Below are 18,390 nucleotides of genomic sequence, written 5' to 3' on the forward strand. Positions count from 1 at the left end.
TGTGAATGTCACATTTAACAGAAGACCAATGACTTTGTTCCTGCCTGATAACTTAATCTGACTAATCATGATAATAGGTGCTAGCTGGAGTTGGGAACGTTTAATACAATACTGGGAGTAAATTCACTGTGCTTACTTACATCTCCAGGGAGTTATTAAAAAACACCTCCGCCTGTAACAGTTAAAACTTTATTGACTTTAAATTTGTATGAAATGATGCGAGGATGATCCCTGGATGAGAGTGTGTGTGTCTCTGCGAAGACATTAGTCATTCAGAACTTTTGTGGGCGAGCAGAAATTGAATTATAATTGACTGAGTCAGACGGCAAGCTCTTTCATCGGTCTGGGTCTTCCGTCATGGAGTCACCTTTGCGTCCGCCGTCCTCTGGTCCTCTGGTGTGGCCGGGCAGGAGGACCACCGCCATTATGTAGATGAAGAGACTTGAACTGGGAGCGATGGTTCTGCTGGAAATCAGAGAGATGGAGCCCAGGCCTTCTGCTCCTCACCAAGTGCATGTTATTCACAAAGCATATAAATGGATATGTATGCATATGTGCATATACATACAGAGATAAAATTGAACCTGGGGCTGGAGAGATGGCTTAGCGGTTAAGTGCTTGCCTGTGAAGCCTAAGGACCCCGGTTCAAGGCTCGATTCCCCAGGACCCACGTAAGCCAGGTGCACAAGGGGGCGCACGCGTCTGGAGTTAGTTTTCAGTGGCTGTAGGCCCTGGCGCGCCCACTTTCTTTCTCTCTCTCAAACAAATAAATAAAAATTTTAAAAAAAATTGAATCTGTGCCTGTAATGTCTGTTAAAAGGGCACCGTGACAACTGGAACAATGTCCTGCCCCTCCCCTTTTTTGTCGTAGGGCCATCCCATCCCCTACAGCACAAATGGTTGTTTGGACTAAATTTCCCTCCACGGTCCCTCCGTGGCACAGATAGTGAACAAAACGAGAAGCGTCCCACTCGAGGCACAGATGTGCCCACTACTGACTACTGACAGTACAGGATTGCTCATAAACACAGAAGAATAATACAGGTGAGTTAGATGCACGGAACCTGTCATTTTAGCGGTGCAGAGTTTTTGTTTGTTTGTTTGTTTCCAGACCGCCCCCCTCCCCCCAAAAAAGAAGAGCCACGACTGTGATTCAAAGTTTGCAGGGAGTTTTGAGGGGTCTAATTAAATAACAAGTACAGGGGCTGAAGGAATGGCTCAGTGGTTAAAGGTGCCTGCTTGCAAAACCTGCTCTCCAGGGTTCGACTCCCCAGCGCCCACGTCAAGCTTGAGACCACGGGACATGCTGTGGAGTTCTTTTGCTGCAACGGCAGGCAATCCCCCACCCCTCGGGTGCCCGTGCTTACACACATATGCAAATAAGGGGAAAACAACCACGAATAGGTATCGGATTAAAGAAAGGGTGGGAGGGGGAGGGAGGAGGAAGGAACACGGGGGAAAGAGAATGAAGAGAAGAGAGGAGAGAGAGGGAGAGGGACGCTCTTGCGTTCCATAAATCCACTTTGTTTTCCAGAATGCTCCCTAGCTGGGGCTGAGGCAGATGAGAAGATGGGGTAGGACTCTCTGGACCACCTCACCGGAGGGAAACTGAGTCCTCTCAGCACATAGCAAAGTTCCAAGTGGCTCTCCCCGCCCCCCGCCCCCGACTCAGCCTACCCTTAACTTGTAGCCATTCCCAATGAGCTCTAGAGAAAGGTGCATGAAGCACCCCTAGGCCTGGGACGGGGAGACAGGGGACAGCAGGCGTCTGTCCGCTGCGCTTTCCATGAGGACCTGGGCAAAGTCAGTGCCCACGTCGGGGACAAAGTCTGTCACTCAGGAGCAGCCGCTGCATCCCGGGCATCCTGGGATGCGCAGCTAACCGGACGTGGAGGGAACTCACACACACAGGTACCCTTTCTCCCGACTTCCTCCAGGGCACTGACCTGCTGTGGCACGCTCTCTCCCCAGGGGCCACCCTCGCCCTTTGTGCCCCTGTCCCGCCCACCGTGCCAGGAGGGAGGAGGCGCCGGCTGGTAGGTAATGATTGCCCGCGGGGGCCCGAGGGAGGGGAGAGGGTGGGCACGCCGGTGGCGGCGGGGCGCGGGCATAAAGGGGGCGCGGCTGGGTACCTGGGGCGCCCGGCTCCCGCTCAGCATGCCCGCCCGCGCCCCTGCACCTCGCCCGCCGCGGCTGCCCGCTCGGTTGCCCCTGCTGCTGCTGCTGGTCCTGCGCGCCCGCTGCCTGCGCGCGGAGCCCGGCCAGGGCGCACGGACCTGGGCCCGCTTCGCGCGCGCCCCGGACCCGGAGGCCGCGGGGCTCCTCCACGACACGTTCCCCGACGGCTTCCTCTGGGCCGTGGGCAGCGCCGCCTACCAGACGGAGGGTGGCTGGCGACAGCACGGCAAGGGCGCGTCCATCTGGGACACGTTCACCCACCAATCCTGGGCGGCGACCCCCGGCCCCTCGTCGTCGGACTCCCCGCCGCCGCCGCCGTCGTCACCTTCTCCTCCGCCTGCCACGGGAGACGTGGCCAGCGACAGTTACAACAACGTCTTTCGGGACACCGAGGGGCTGCGTGAGCTCGGGGTCACCCACTACCGCTTCTCGATTTCGTGGGCGCGGGTGCTCCCCAATGGCAGCGCGGGCGTCCCCAACCGCGAGGGGCTGCGCTACTACCGGCGCCTCCTGGAGCGGCTGCGCGAGCTGGGCGTGCAGCCCGTGGTCACCCTGTACCACTGGGACCTGCCCCAGCGCCTGCAGGACGTCTACGGCGGCTGGGCCAGCCGCGCCCTGGCTGACCACTTCAGGGATTACGCCGAACTCTGCTTCCGCCACTTTGGAGGTCAGGTCAAGTATTGGATCACCATGGACAACCCCTACGTGGTGGCCTGGCATGGCTATGCCACCGGACGCCTGGCCCCGGGCGTCCGGGGGAGCTCCCGGCTTGGGTATCTGGTGGCACACAACCTTATTCTGGTGAGTGTGAGGGGACAGACACAGAGCCACCCGGACAGACAGCCACACAGTCACTTAGGGGGTGGGGTGGGGTGGGGGAAAGCGTCCTCTATGTGCAGAGGCAAGAGTGGGACCCGAGACGTCAGCTCAGGGGTAGCCTTGCTTGAACACCTTCGTAAGGTCACCCAGTAGGCACGCAGGAAGTGATGGAGTTAGGAACCCACAGTGCTCAAAAGTCACTCTTGTCAAAAGAAAATCAGAACCGAACCACAGGGGGCGCACGCCTTTTATCCCAGCACTCAGGAGGCAGAGGTGGGAAGATCGCCGGCGTGAGTTCGAGGCCCTCGAGACTACATAGTGAATTCCAATTCCAGGTCAGCCTGAGCTAGAGTGAGACTCTATCTCGGAAAAAAAAAACAAAAAAAACAAAATAAGAAACAAACAAAAAAGGGAAATCAGAACCGGTCAGTAAGCAGAAGGAACTCCTTTCTCTAGGTGTTGACAGATTTCTAGCAGTAAAGGCCCAGGGGAGCTAGGTGCAGGGACAGGATAAGGAAGGTGGGTGCAATGACGCCCTTGGAGGCTGTTCAGAGGAGCATCACACTGCACCACAGTTTAATCAACGTCAATAAAACCCGTCTTCCCTGTGGCACAAAGTCACATTGCGTCTAGTAAGTGCAAGGGTGTCAAAAGCTCATTTGCGGCAGGTTGGGTTGAAATTGGGTTTGGAAGTCCCTTTTGCGGCAGGGCAGGGAACGGCATCCACAAACATCAATTACACAAGCTTGAACAAAACTGGCCACATACATATATCCAACCGGCTCCCAGGTGTTTCTGCCACATCTGTATTTCCACAGTGCTGTCGCTGGCTACAAGGCGTGCTCACTGACGAAATAATCAGCCTGGCAAAAGAAATCTTCACATCCTTGAGGGAGAAATTTGAAAGGAGGAAATATCGATGAACTTGTCCCAGAATCATCTCTCCTCCTTTTCTCTTTTTATATTCAGTGTCTGAGTCTCCATTAGATTGGGGGGAGGGGCTCATTTATATTGTCAGCTTAGATACACTGTGCAGGGAAGTGTATCAGTATAGAATGTTTTCTGTACACGTACACATATTTAAATAAAAATGCTTAAATATTTGCTGGGCGTAGTGGCACACACATTTAATCCCAGCACTCAGGAGGCAGAGGTAAGAGGATTGCCATGAGTTCGAGGTCAGCTTGAGATTGCATAGTGAACTTTAGGTCAGCCTGGGCTAGAGCAAGACCCTACCTCAATCAAACAAAACACACACACACACAAAGTTTAAATATTCAACTTTTGGTACTCTGTTTTGGTAACTTGTAGATCACCTGGAAGACCGTTTTTAAAATCCTGATTCCAACCACATGTGCTGAACAAATTCAAGACTAAGGCTAGTTTTAAACACTTCTAATTAAAGCCATAGATATTGAGGCAGAACAGTACTGGGCTATTGAGTTGACTCAGTGCTCTGAGCTGCTATAATGTAATAATGGCTAAATTAGATTGTGTGTCAGCTTTCCAAAACCTGTTTGCTACCATTGGTCATGCTAGAATATTGGATTTCCTTGTGATTTTAGTGACTTCAGCTTGATGTATATATTTTGACACGAGTAATTTACGGCAATGATTATTATCCTTTGGCCCCCTGCCAATCTTTTTTTTAAGAACAAACACTAGTTGATGACTGGTCTTGGAAGAAGTGTGGAGAAATCTGTTACCTTTTGAAGAAAGCACAAGCAAATTATTGGTGCATACCAGAAACAGATGAGTGGGTCAGCTGGAGGATCAGTCCCCAACATTTAAAATATGCAAGTTTATATTTGTAGAGTGCATTTATATTTGTAGAGTATACAAAAGTCATGGGTTGGAGCCAGGCGTGGTGGCGCACGCCTTTAATTCCAGCACTTGGGAGGCAGAGGTCGGAGGAGCACCGTGAGTTTGAGGCCACCCTGAGACTACATAGTGAATTCCAGGCCAGCCTGAGCTAGAGTGAGACCCTACCTTGAAAAACAAAAAACAAACAAACAAAAAGACAGTCATTGGTTGGTATTAAAGTAATTAGTGGTTATTTCATCTATAACACAAAGCGTGGCATGGATGCTCTCTGTTATTTTCAGTAACTGAGAGTCTTGTGCCCCATTCGTACTCCTGTAGTTAAATTTTCACTTAGAATTTTGAGGAATTACAGCAACATTTTGCCAAACACTAACCATCCTTGTTATGGACTTTGCAGTCACAAGAAATAAGTAACTGGGGTGCACGTGGCTTGGTTTTGCTGGTGCCAATAAATAAAACATTAGCTCCTGTGAAATATTAATATTTTGCTTTTAAATTCCTTATTTTTTTTTTTGAAGTGAGTTGTCATTATCTGAAAAGCTATGATACCTCGATTTTGTTGTGTGGTATTCTTTCATTGTGTTTTTAAATGATGTTTCTTGGTGCTTTTGTTGTGTGGGTAGGGAAGTTTCCACATTATCTGAAAAAGTGAAGTCCTCCAGAATGGGACAGTTTTTAGTTCACATGCTGGTGCTTTGCAGATTTAGAGATCATTGAGCCCTTAGCAAAGCAATTCGCATTTGAGGATACAATGTGGTGACAACGTAAATCAGCTTCTGCCACCTGCCTTTCCACTCATTTTTTTTTCAAGTGGGCTAAGGAGATGCCCCCCACTCCTTGGATACCCAGTGATTCCAGAACTATTGTCTGGGCAAGGTAAACAAGCTGTGGGACAGGGCAGGTACTAAGAGCCCTGCTCCTGTGGAGTTCTTTGTGATCTTGTGTGGTTCCCTGGTACTAGTACGGGCCGTTGGCACGTCTGTGTTTTGGGAGAGAAGGAAGGCAGCCTCTGTAGAGCCTGGAGCCTGGACACTTTGCTCATCTGAGTTTACCTAGACAGAGGTTATGCCTTCTCTCTCTGGCTAGAAATCAACACTTCAGTTTTCACAGCTCTTGAAATAAGGCTCTTCATGGCCTTAGAAAGCCAGCACTCGGGGACTGGGGACATGGCTCAGTGGATAAAAATGCACGAGGGTCTCTGGGGCTGAAGACCACCAAGCTTGACTCCCTAGAACTCATATAAACGTTGGGCATGGTCACACACATTTATAAGCCTAGTCCAGGCTGAGGTTCCATCTCAAGAAAATATGCAGATAAGGGATAAGAAAAGCACCCTAGTGCTCGCTTCGGCAGCACATATACTAAAATTGGAACGATACAGAGAAGATTAGCATGGCCCCTGTGCAAGGATGACACGCAAATTCGTGAAGCGTTCCATATTTTTGCTGGAGAGATGGCTTAGTGGTTAAGCGCTTGCCAGTGAACCCTAAGGATCCCGGTTCGAGGCTCGGTTCCCCAGGTCCCACGTTAGCCAGATGCACAAGGGGGCGCACGCGTCTGGAGTTCGTTTGCAGAGGCTGGAGGCCCTGGCGCGCCCATTCTCTCTCTCTCCCTCTGTCTGTCTTTCTCTCTGTGTCTGTCGCTCTCAAATAAAAAAAAAAAAAAAAAAGCACCCTAATGATCCCCCCTCTGGTTTCTGTACACATGTGCCTAACACACACACCAGCACTAAGATATATAGTTGGGCCGTTTAACTCAAGTAGTACCTCTCTGAATTTTTGATTTGCCCGGGGGTTTCTGAGAGGATCAGAACCAAGTTGAAGGTATGTGTATCTCCACCATCCTCAATCCTGGGGGAAAGGGATGGGGATGTTTGCAAACATTGACTGGTATTGGGCCTCACTATGAAAGCTCACTTTTTGGCTGATCTGTGTGATCATGTGGATTAAAGATCTCTCCTTCACACAGGTTCTCACTTTGTTCTCTATATCTCCACACTCACACATCATTTGTCTTCATTGGTTTCTTCCTCCTCATGCATCTTGGCCTCCTGAGTAGGCTCTTCTCCCTCCCCACATAATCTCTCTTAAAAAAATATATATATATATATATATATATATATGTATTTATATATATATATATATATTTTTTTTTTTTTTTACTTATTTATTTGAGAGAGAGAATGGGTGCACCAGGGCCTCCAGTCACTGTAAATAAACTCCAGATGCATGCACACCATTGTGCATCTGGCTTACATGGATCCTGGAGAGTTGAACCAGGATCCTTTGGCTTTGCAGGCAAATGCGCTAATCACTAAGCCATCTCTCCAGTTCCATAATCTCTTTTTTTAAAAAATAAGATTTGTTGGCTGGGCATGGTGGCGCATGCCTTTAATCCCAGCACTCAGGAGGCAGAGGTAGGAGGATCACTGAGAGTTCAAGGCCACCCTGAGACTACATAGTATATTCCAGGTCAGCCTGGGCTACAGTGAAACCCTACCTTGGAAAACCAATAATGATAATAATAATAATAATAATAATAATAATAATAATACTATTTGTCACTTATTTACTTATTTGAGAGAGAGAGAAAAAGAATATGCATGCCAGGGCCTCTAGCCACTGCAAACAAACTCCACACACATGTACCACCTTGTGCATCTGGCTTACATGTGTCCTGGAGAATTGAACCTGAGTCCTTAGGCTTTACAGGCTAGCATCTTAGCCACTAAGCCATCTCTCCAGCCCCCACATAATCTCTTTGAAGATCCTTTACATCTGACCAGCCAAATTTTGGGTCTCTAGCTAGGACTTTTCTGAGCTCCAGGCTCAGGCAGCCTTGTCCACCTGTTAGCTCTTAGTTAATAGCTTGGCAATTCCTTAAGTGAGGAAATCATGATCCCTTCTGTTCCTTCCAAACCAGCCACCTGCCCTTGGTGCGTGCTCAGGGGGCACCTTCCAGCTCATTGATGGCCTCGATTTTCTAACCACCTGAATAAGGGATTGTTCTCCATATCAAATTTCCTAGCCTCTCTCTGATGGGATAGGAATAACCAAATCTGAACCAGATGTGAAAAAAAGCAAACCTAACAGGGCAGAATCTGACTTTTACCAGGAAGGGCCATTGCCAAATTTATGATTTTATTGTAACCACTTCCAGTTAAAAAACTATCTGAAGTGGGCTGGAGAGGTGGCTTAGTGATTAAGGCACTTGCCTGTGAAACCCAAGGAATTCATGTTTGGTTCCCCAGTACCTACGTAAGTCAGATGCACAAGGTGGTGCATGTGTCTGGGGTTCATTTGCAGTGGCTGAAGGCCTTGTTGCACCTGTTCTTTCTCTGTCTCTTTCTGTCTCTCTGCTTGCAAACAAATAAATAAAATATTCTAAAAAGTCAAAAAGCCCTATCTGAAGTGACTGTATGGTGTTATGAAGATGTTTTCAGAATGGACTGGGTGGTCAAGTCTGTGGGCCCACTTTAGGAGCATAAAATGGAAAGAGCTTTGTTATTTGGTTGAATTTTCATTTCCCACTTTACTTCTGCATGCTCAAATGATACATATTTTTGAAAAGCACTTTACAAATTTACCTTATTAAAATATCTTTGGTATGTGGCTAAAATAGTCAATTGGGTTTTAAGTTAGTTTTTTTTTTGAACACAACTAAATTCAATGTGTATTTAATCAGAAATAGTTAAAATGTCTCTCAAGGCACTTGACTCACTTCTCTTTGTCTATTTGATTGAACACAGTGTTCTCAGAAGGTTATAGACAATTTCATGAAAGAAATAAAATAGGAAAGGAACTATTAAAATACATTTAAAAATATTTTATTTGCAAGGACAGAGAGAGACTAAGTGAATAAATGAGAATGAATGGGTATGCCAGGGCCTCCAGCCATTGCAAATGAACTTCCCAAGTGATGGAGATTTGGGAATTAAGGCCTTCTGGAGGCAGTATATTACTGGGGGCAGGCTGATGGGTGTTATAGCCAGCTTCCTTTTGTCAGTGTCTGGCACACTCTTCTGTTGCTGTTGTCCATCTGATGTTGGCCAGAAGGTGATGTCCACCCTCTGCTCATGCCATCATTTTCCCCTGCCATCATGGAGCTTCCCCTAGAATCTGTAAGCCAAAATATATCCCCTTTCCCTACAAGCTGCTCTTGGTTGGCTGTTTTCTACCAGCAATGTGAACCTGACTGCAATACCAGATATGTAATGGCCTTTATGGGTTTCCAGAAAAATATCCTATTTTCATCCAGTGGGCAGGCAGAAAGAAGAGGCAGAAAGTGGCCTCTCAAGTGTCTGACCTGGGAGTTGCTCCAAGCTTTCCACTCAGGTCCTTGGGCTAAATTCAGCTATGCGGTGCAAAGGAGTCTGGGAGTTTCTGTCCACTGCAAACCCATGAGTTCAGGAAATTGTCTATTATATTGCTGTTAGGTGGGAATAGATCAGTCAGGTTCCTCCAAGGTAGTATATTGTCAGAATGAAAGGAAAAATCATATGTGATAACATGGCATTAAAAACAGAAAGTGCTTTAAAAAGTCGAGTGTGGAATCATTTTCTTATCACTGTAGCAAGATACCAAAGATACGGTGTCTACCAACGAGAGGGGCTTATTTATGCGCATGGCTTTGAACCTTCCATTCTGTGATTGGGTGGCCCCAATGCTTTGGGTCCTTAGAGAGGCTGTCTCATGACAGGAGTGTGGGTGAGAAAAAAGCCACCGACCTCCTCAGCCAGGAAGGAAGGAGCATGAGGAAGAGAACCAGGTCCCCTGTGAGGCAAACCTTCAGTGACCTCAGGGCCTTCCATATGACTCCAGGTCCCGCAGGTTTCCAGTACCTCCCAGTAACCCCACTCTGGAGAACAAATCCGATATATGGACCTTTGGGGGACACTCATCCAAACCGTGGCCCTGTGGAATGAAATTACTATTGGCAATTTATCAATGATAGTAGCTATAGGAAAAATATTTGACAAAGGTTCCTCTTTAACTGATAAGAAGAAAAGAAATAAAACTTGTAGCCTTACTGAAATTCTTGTTTGGAACCTATCACAGTCAGTAGGACGAAGTCTTCTGGTAAATTATTTAAACAACGTTTGATTGGTGACCACCAAATCATTTTTTGAGCTGATCCTTTTGCTTTTATACAAAATGTATTGCCAAATGCCATTCTGGATTTAGTTTATTTTTGGTGTTGTTTGCTGTTGGTTTTTGTTTTAGATTTTTTTTTTTTTTTTTTTTGTGGTAGGGTCTCACTCTAGCCTTGGCTGACCTGGAATTCACTTTGTAGTCCTGGGTTGGCCTCAAACTCATACCTTCTACCTCTCTGCCTCCCAAGTGCTGGGACTGAAGGTGTGCATCACCATGTGTGACCTGGACTTAGTTTTAAAAGATATTAGATACTGGGGTGGAGAGATGACTCAGCGGCTAAGTGCAACTCCTGTGCAAGCATGTGGGTCCAAAGGGAACTGAGATCATTCTAGTTTGAATCTCCAGAACCCACATAAACAGCTGGGTGTGACCACACAAGTCTGTAACCCCAGTTCTGTGAGTTACAGTGGAGACCAGTGTCACTGGGGTTCAAACTCTGGAATTAGTAAAAGACTGTGTTGCAAGAAAAAATGGTGGGTGTTGCAGTCAGGTTCACATTGCTGGTAGAAATCACCCAACTAGAAGATTGTGGGGGAAAAAAAGTGGTTTATTTTGACTTATAGGCTCGAGGGGAAGTTCCATGATGGCAGGGGAAGATAATGGCATGAGCAGAGGTGGACATCACCACCTGGCCAACATCAGGTGGACAACAGCAACAGGAGAGTGTGCCAAACACTGGCAAGGGGGAAACTGGCTATAACCCCCATAAGCCCGTCCCCAACAATACTCCGCCTCCAGGAAGCATTAATTTCCTTGTCTCCATCATCTGGGAACCTAGCATTCAGAACACCTAAGTTTATGGGGGACACCTGAATCAATTTACCATGGGGAAATGACAGGGAGGGGCACCTTATTTTATCCTCTGCCTCCGGCAGCCGAGCCTACCAGGTGCTATAGCCAAATACATGGGGGCTGCATCAGCACATAAACATGCATACACCCTCCTCACTCACCAACACCACCACCACCACCACCACCATATAACAATACCATGTACACGCAAAAAAAAAAAGAAAGAGAATAAAGCTTATAACTGATACAATATGATCTATGAACTACAGTAAACATAAATGTTTAGTGACTTGTGTGGCCCAAAGCCTGAGTAGGTTTTCCATTTGTTACATTATTGATTCAAGGGTAGATGCCAGAATATTGTCCATGAACCTACATCATTACTGCCTGATAGACTATTCAAAGTGAAAATAAGGAGTTTAAAATGTAGTGGTTATGCATACTTTGCTTCCATGTCTAGAAGTGCCTTTTTAGTTGATAATTGCAATGGAAGAGTTAGAAGGGCCCTGGGAAATCCTATGTCAGATTTGCTCCCAGGACAAACCTTCCTGGAATTCTCTACCTCTGCCCAACACAGAAGTGAGATCATCATAGCTTCTCTCAAGTGGCAGCTAGGTTTTAGCTTTTGTTTTGAACTGAAACCTATTGCTGTTGAGAACTTACTTCCTGGTTGTCTCCCTCCCTAAAACTCAAAGAATAAAACAAATCATGCTTTGACAAGACAGCTGCTATGGGGTGAATGCTTCTCCCCCAAACACTCATACGGAAATTTAGTTGCAGTTATAATAGTGTTGGGAAGTAGACCCTAATGGGAGGATTTTAGGTCATGAGGGATTAATGCTGTTACTGCTGGAGTGGGCATGGAGTCTTGAGACTGGATGTGTTATAAAAGAGAGTTTTATTATTTTTTTCATCTTTTTATTGACAACTTCCATAAATATAGGCAATAAACCATGGTAATTCCCTCCCCTAGTAAAAGAGAGTTTGCCTCCTCATGCAGTCTCCCCCGTGCATGGCCTCTTGCTATGTTGCTATGCTGGTGTCCTGCATCCTGGGATGGTACAATAGGAAGGTCCTGGCAGATAGGTACAGCCCACTGACCTTGAACTTCCCAGCTGCCACAACTGTGAGAAGTAAATTTTATTTAATTTTTTCCTATTCTATTGGGATAGCAACAAAAAATGGATGTAGACAGCAACTTTTTTTTTTTTTTTTTTGAGGTAGGGTCTCATTGTAGCTCAGGCTGACCTGGAATTCACTATATAGTCTCCTGATGGCCTCAAACTCATGGCGATCCTCCTACCTCTCTGCCTCCCAAGTGCTGGAATTAAAGGCATGCGCCACCACACCCGGCTTAAGACAACAGCTTTTAAAAAAATATTTACAAAGGCCACTGTTTCCTTCCTCAGTATTTTCCTCTTCATGATAAATCTTCCCCAAGAAGATGGCAGGAGCTGGCCATGAGCCAGGGATATATCTCAAGATCTTACAGTATGGAGGAAGGGCCGCTGTGCTTTCGCACTCCGAGAACACAAATGTAATTGTTAATGAGGGCTGTCAATCATCTGAGCACGAGGCAGAGGAGAAAGGACAGAAAAGTGGACAGCCCAGAGAGCTCAGTTGTCTGGACCTAGCTCTGCCCTTCATGAAGGGATGCCCATGGCTTTAGGAACAGGTGATGAATTGTTAAGGTCCTGAGCTGGAGGGTAAGGGAGTTAGTAGACACAGACTCCTGCCTCCCCGGGTACAGTTATAGGGGAGGGACTTACAAAGTCGTGGGAACATTCCCTCCCTTCTTTGGCCCCTCTTCTCTTTGGACCCTTCACCCTATGGCCCTCTCCTTTCCAAGCATTCTCCTATTCGGTGGTACTCCAAATTCTGCCACAAGACAGTGTGCTTGTGTGCTTATCAGACCTTCAGCTAGCTTCTGTAGAGGTTGGGGCAGGGAGGAGGGGCCTTTCTGTCTGGGCTCAGGCACATTCCCCCTAAAATTTTCCGAAGTCAAACACAGATCACACCCTGGATATTCCTGATCTAGAGCATGCTTTTTGGTCCTTGTGAGTGAGAGACCCCGGTTCTTACTATGTACTTATCATGGGCTGTGTGGTGGTGGTGATGTGGGGGGGGTGTGCAAAATGGGGACCCTTTTCTCTCCCTCTTGGCCCAGTTTTTTTTTTTTTTTTCCATGTCACCTTCATCCAGAGAGGATGGTAGATTCCTCTTCCTGTGGCTTTGCCTTCCCTTACTCTAGGAGGGACTGGGTTCAGTGTGGCTAGGGGTGTGTGGTGGTAGATAAAAAGGGACAAAGTAAGACCCCTGTCCTCTTATCACTTACTGATCAGCAGGGGAGAGACAACCATTATCAGTTAGTTACAAAAGAACATATGAGAGCCTTTCTAGAAATAGGTACTTTCTGTAGTAGGGTCACACCAAAGGAGAGATAAGCTAGTTTTGAGGTGTGGGAGGATTGGGGGGGGTGTTCAGTTAGGGAAAACTATACAGAGGAGGTCAAAGGTTCCAATCAATCTTTACTTATAAAGACGAGGTAATGGATCCTGTCATGGGGCTGGGCGTCCTGGGCATACAAAGCAGCAAGCGCACAATGGGATTCTGGGGAAGAGCCCTTGCAAAGACACAGTGGGTGAGACACGTGGCAGTTCACACAAGAAGCCACGCTGCGGATGCCTCAAGGGTTTTGGAAAGACAAGCTGAGGAGGAGGCCTGGCATTTGCAGGGTCTTTCTTAACCTTTGCTGTGCAGAGCAAAACTGTGGTCTCAGTATGCGGAATGGTCATTACGTCGCTTGTTCTGCACACAGAGCTATGCTCCTGGGGTCCAAGATGGCGACAAGGGGCTCCTCCTGGCTGCCAGCTGCTGTGGGCATGCACTCAGCTGCAGTCCACTGAACTCTGAGGCTTCCGAAGCCAGGCATCTCCTTGCACTGTTTTTATTTATTTTATTTATTGTGTACTTGCAAGGAAAGAGAGAGAGCGGGGAGAATATGAATGAGAACAGGCGCACTGGGGCCTCCTGCTGCTACGAATGAGCTCCAGATGCGTGAGCTCTTCTGGGCACCTGGCTTTATGTGGGTACTGGGGAATCGAGCCCAGGCCTTTAGGTTTGCAAGCAAGCACCTTGACGGCTGAGCCATCTCTCCAGTCCCCATAGTAGATTTTTAAACTTGGAGTCTTACTAAATGTCATTAAGAGCAAGTTTACTACACAGGTGGAAATTATCCTGAAAAATGGAGATAGTATAAATGCAGAAAGTTGGAGGATCAGTGTGAAGAATCTCACCAAGCTCATCGTGGGGTACACCACATGGCTGTTAAAACACTGCTGCAGGGTTGCTAAAAAGTTGTACATTGAAACACCCGTGGGCTGGAGAGATGGCTTAGCAGCTAAGGCACTTGCCTACAAAGATGAAGGACCCAGTCTGGATTCCCCAGAACCCACGTAAGCCAGATGCACATAGTCTGGAGTTCTTTTGCAGCAGTTGGAGGACCTGGTGCGCCCATTTCGTCTTTGTATGCCTCTTCCTCTCTCTCTCTCTCAAATAAATAACATAGTTTAAAAAAAAAAAAACACTTTTGCAGGCTGGAGAGATGGCTTAGTGGTTAAGTGCTTGCCTGTGAAGCCTCAGGAGATTCCCCAGGACCCACGTAAGCCAGATGCACGAGGGGGCGCACGTGTCTGGAGTTCGTCTGCAGTGGCTGGAGGCCCTGGCACACCCATTCTCTCTCTTTCTATCTGCCTCTTCCTCTCTCTGTCGTTTTCAAATAAATAAACAACAAAAAATTAAAAAAATACACTTACGCATGCTCGCTACAAAGTTGTACATGGCAGATGGCTAGGAGACAAGAGCTGGTTATGTCACACTATTTCCATATCTCTGTTGTGAATGAGCACTGTGACCTTGACCTTTCTTTGGCTGGTCCAGGCTCTTCCTCTCTGTTCTTTCCCCCAGGAACTCCTTCTGGTCTGCAGGTCCACTAGTAGAGTAGGTCTTAACTTCTGCTCCCTCCAGATACTGTACTTGTTCTCGAATTAAACTTGACGCGGTTTGTCGAAATGGTTTGTTAGTTTTTAACACAACAGGTGTCCAGCTGGGAGAAAGAAGCCATGTTTTCCGGGCTTTTGAACATACCCAGACTCTGTTATGGGAATGCATGAATCCATCACTTTCCCCTCTGCAAACAGGGAGTTATTCCCAGACGGTGGGACTAGAGATTTTTTCTTCTTCTTTTTTTTCTGGTTACCTAGTTTCCTTCAGGGATCAGTGTCACTGTGGAGATACACTGTTTCTGGAAATGACTGTACCTTGAATTCTGCCCTCAACTTGGTTCCCTCTTGAAAAAACAGTTTAACTTAAGAGCAGGCCAAAAAGCAGAGGGGAAGGGAGAAGAGGGACGAAGGGCTGGACATGCCCAGCCAGGGAGCAAGCACAGGTTTGGAGGCAGGACAGACAGACCTGTGTCGCTGAGTCAGCAGACCTGAGAAGCTGCTGGCTGATTCGGCAGCGGGAGGAGCCAAGGACCAATCTTGAGAGGGCCCTGAGTCCAGTTATTCTAGAAGAGGACGCGAAGGGAGCGAGTGGGCAGGATGAGAACTGGTTGAACGTGGTTTAAGCACAAGGACATGTCTAGGCCTCCAACACCAGGCTTTCCCACAGAGCTCCTAACTCCTCCTCTGCCCGGGACCAGACTGGAAGTTCATTTCTTGGAGAGGGCCAAATGGACAAGGGTGTGGGCTGGGGAACACCCTCCAAAGCCAAAACAGCAACAAAACAACAACAACAACAGGAACAAAACACCCCCAGCTTATACGATATGCGTTTGCAGACCACAGGAGACACCACAACTGGAGAACAAGACAGTATATCAAAATCCTAAGGGGACAAACAAATTATTTAGAAATCAAACACATGAAAGAAATGAAAAGTTCAACTTAAAGGCTGGAAAATAATTATGTTTCCATAGTAGGACAAGAAGGCAAACGGTTGGGAACTAGTAGAGAAATGTAATGAAATGAGAGGAGTGACCGAGCGAGCGAGCGAGGGAGCCCACGCCAGGGTGTTTAGAGCTGACCACTTCTTCGTTGAACTGCGCCTTTCAGTGTCCACGCGCACGCGCACTGTCCTCCCCGTGGGCTGTGGGCTCAGACACGTGACTTGCTGTGGAATGGGGCAGCAGGAAGTGTGAGGAAGCAAAGGTTTGGTAACATATGCACGTTTAAATGTTTCCTTATTCCCTCTTTAAAGCTAACTTCTGTGTATACGTGTGCAATGTTGTACTTTCCATGTTATGGTTTTTAAATTTTTTTTATGGTTTTTTTTTTTTAGGTAGGGTCTCACTCTAGTTCAGGCTGACCTGGAATTCATTATGTGGTCTCAGGCTGGCCTCGAACTCACAGCCATCCTCCTCCTACTGCCTCCCAAGTGCTGGGATTAAAGGCGTGAGCCACCACATCAGGCCCTTGGTTTATTTTTCAATTGGTCTTGATGTATCACTCTTTTTTTTTTTGTTTAATTTAATTTTTTTTATTGCCAACTTTCATAATTGTAAACAATATCCCATGGCAATTCCTTCCCTCCCCCAACTTTCCCCTTTGAAACTCCATCATACCCCCTCCCCCTCTCAATCAGTCTCTCTTTTATTTCCATGTCATGATCTTTTGCTCCTCTTACGACGGTCTTGTGTGGGTAGTGTCAGGCGCTGTGAGGTCATGGACGTCCAGGCCATTTGACATCACACTCTTGAGCGTGGCCCGAAGCCCAGGGAGACGCTTCTCAGGAGAGTGGAGGAGCGCGGCGGGGGTAGGGTATGGGCTCAAGTACTTGTGTCGGTTGAGACACTTGAAGAGGTGAAACCAGAATGGAGTAGAAAAGCTAGTTACTCCTCTGTCCCCGAGGCAGGTTGACAGGAGGTCTTGAAGTAGAAAGATGTCAGTCAGCGGGGGTGGGGCGGGGAGACCGAGAAGGAGAAAGGGAGCCAGTGTCTCCATGAGACTGTGCTCTTAATGAGACGTCATCCAGCCTTTCCGCTTTCCTGTGGGAGCCCTGGATCCCAATGCCACGTCAATGAGGAGCTCCTGAGCCAGCAGTGCTAACGGGGAGGGTCCACACCAGGCAGCCACGGGATGCTCCAGCCTCTGCCATTTTCTGTCATGTGGGAGTAAGTCACCTTTGAGAAACCTGGCTTCAGGAGCAAGTGCAGTGGGTAGCAGCTGATGCCACTAGTCAACTGCTCCAGACAGCGGGAGGGCTGACGGCCACATGTTCAAGGCTACCACGAATCATTGCCACCAAGAGAAGGGGATGGAAATTATTTTTAACCTAAAACTTAACACTTACCTATACTAGCAATCATTCATAAGGATAGAATAGGAGATTCCCAGATAATCAAAGTTCATAGAAAGAAACAAACAAATAAAACTTTGCTGGGCATGGTGGTGCACGCCTTTAATCCCAGCACTTGGGAGGCAGAGGTACGAGGATCACCATGAGTTCAAGGCCACCCTGAGACTACATAGTCAATTCCAAGTGGGCCTGGGCTAGAGCAGGACTCACCTCACAAAAACAAAACAAAACAAAACAAAAAACTGGTTTGCTTGGTTTTCTTTGTGCCTATGGCTCATTCACCTCACAACCTTCAGTATTCTCTCAGCTCAGACCCCCACACGGCCACCTCATCTTCCAGTATCTGTCCTCAAGATACAGTTCTTTCCCTCATCGAGCTCTGCTTATTCTCGTGCCCTATACAGCTGACTGAACTCTCGGCAATCCTCCTACCTCTGCCACCCAAGTGCTGGGATTAAAGGTGTGGGCCACCATGCCCCACAAAGTTTTGTTTGTTTGCTTTTCAAGAGGGAGAGAGAGAGAGAATGGGTGCACAATGGCCTTCAGCCACTGCAAATGAACTCCACATGCATGAGCCCTCCTGAGCATCTGGCTTACGTGGGTCCTGGGGAACCAAACCTGGGTCCTTTGGCTTTGCAGGCAAACGACTCAACCACTAAGCCATCCATCCAGCCCTTTTGTTTTTTTTTTCTTTTTCTTTCTTTTTTTTAACTTTGACTATGTGGGAATCTTGTATTCTATCCTCATGAACTAACACAACTATTAACTTGAAGGAAAACAAGAATAATAAAAGAAACATAATTGTCTCTATCACATTACAATGTTTATCTGTTGCTAAAATTCATATTGGTAGAATAGAATAATGTCAACACCAAATACAAGTTAAACAAAAAATTTCACACAGTTAATTTGTCTATGTAAGAGAGGTAAATCCTTAGTTAGTATGATAGGAAATTACTGGGTACTGTCTACAGCATGAGAAGATTAGATGTGTAAATTCTAAGACAAAAGATCATGAGTCCAAAGTGACTTTCCTCTAGGGAGTAGACAATGGGACAGAGGACCATAATTTTTCCTATAACTTGTTCAGAATGGCATTTTCAAAGCATGAACATGTTTTACTTTCATCAAATAAAAAAAATAATAGGCATTTTATCATCACTTTAAAAATCAATCTTGCTGGTTATGACACATTTATAGGAGAGCTCTTTTTGAGTAAAGCTTTGGAGAAGGTCTTCATTTTCAGTCAATACCTTGCATTTTCATC

The 18,390-nt window shown here is 46.9% G+C and overlaps 1 protein-coding gene and 1 non-coding gene across 2 annotated transcripts in view; both read left to right on the forward strand.

The window, feature by feature from the left end:
* The first annotated feature begins 2,157 nt into the window (after window positions 1-2,157).
* Kl (klotho) overlaps window positions 2,158-18,390 on the forward strand; it is a 57,210-nt gene continuing 40,977 nt past the window's right edge. The window contains exon 1 of the mRNA XM_012949112.2: window positions 2,158-2,979. Within this exon, the coding sequence (XP_012804566.2) occupies window positions 2,158-2,979 (822 nt within the window). The remainder of the gene's footprint in view (window positions 2,980-18,390) is intronic.
* LOC123462416 lies at window positions 6,159-6,265 on the forward strand. The gene has a single exon (XR_006638238.1). It is a non-coding gene; the product is annotated as a U6 spliceosomal RNA (small nuclear RNA).

This window comes from Jaculus jaculus, chromosome 7 (assembly GCF_020740685.1).
Source record: "Jaculus jaculus isolate mJacJac1 chromosome 7, mJacJac1.mat.Y.cur, whole genome shotgun sequence".
Taxonomy (NCBI): Eukaryota; Metazoa; Chordata; class Mammalia; order Rodentia; family Dipodidae; genus Jaculus; species Jaculus jaculus.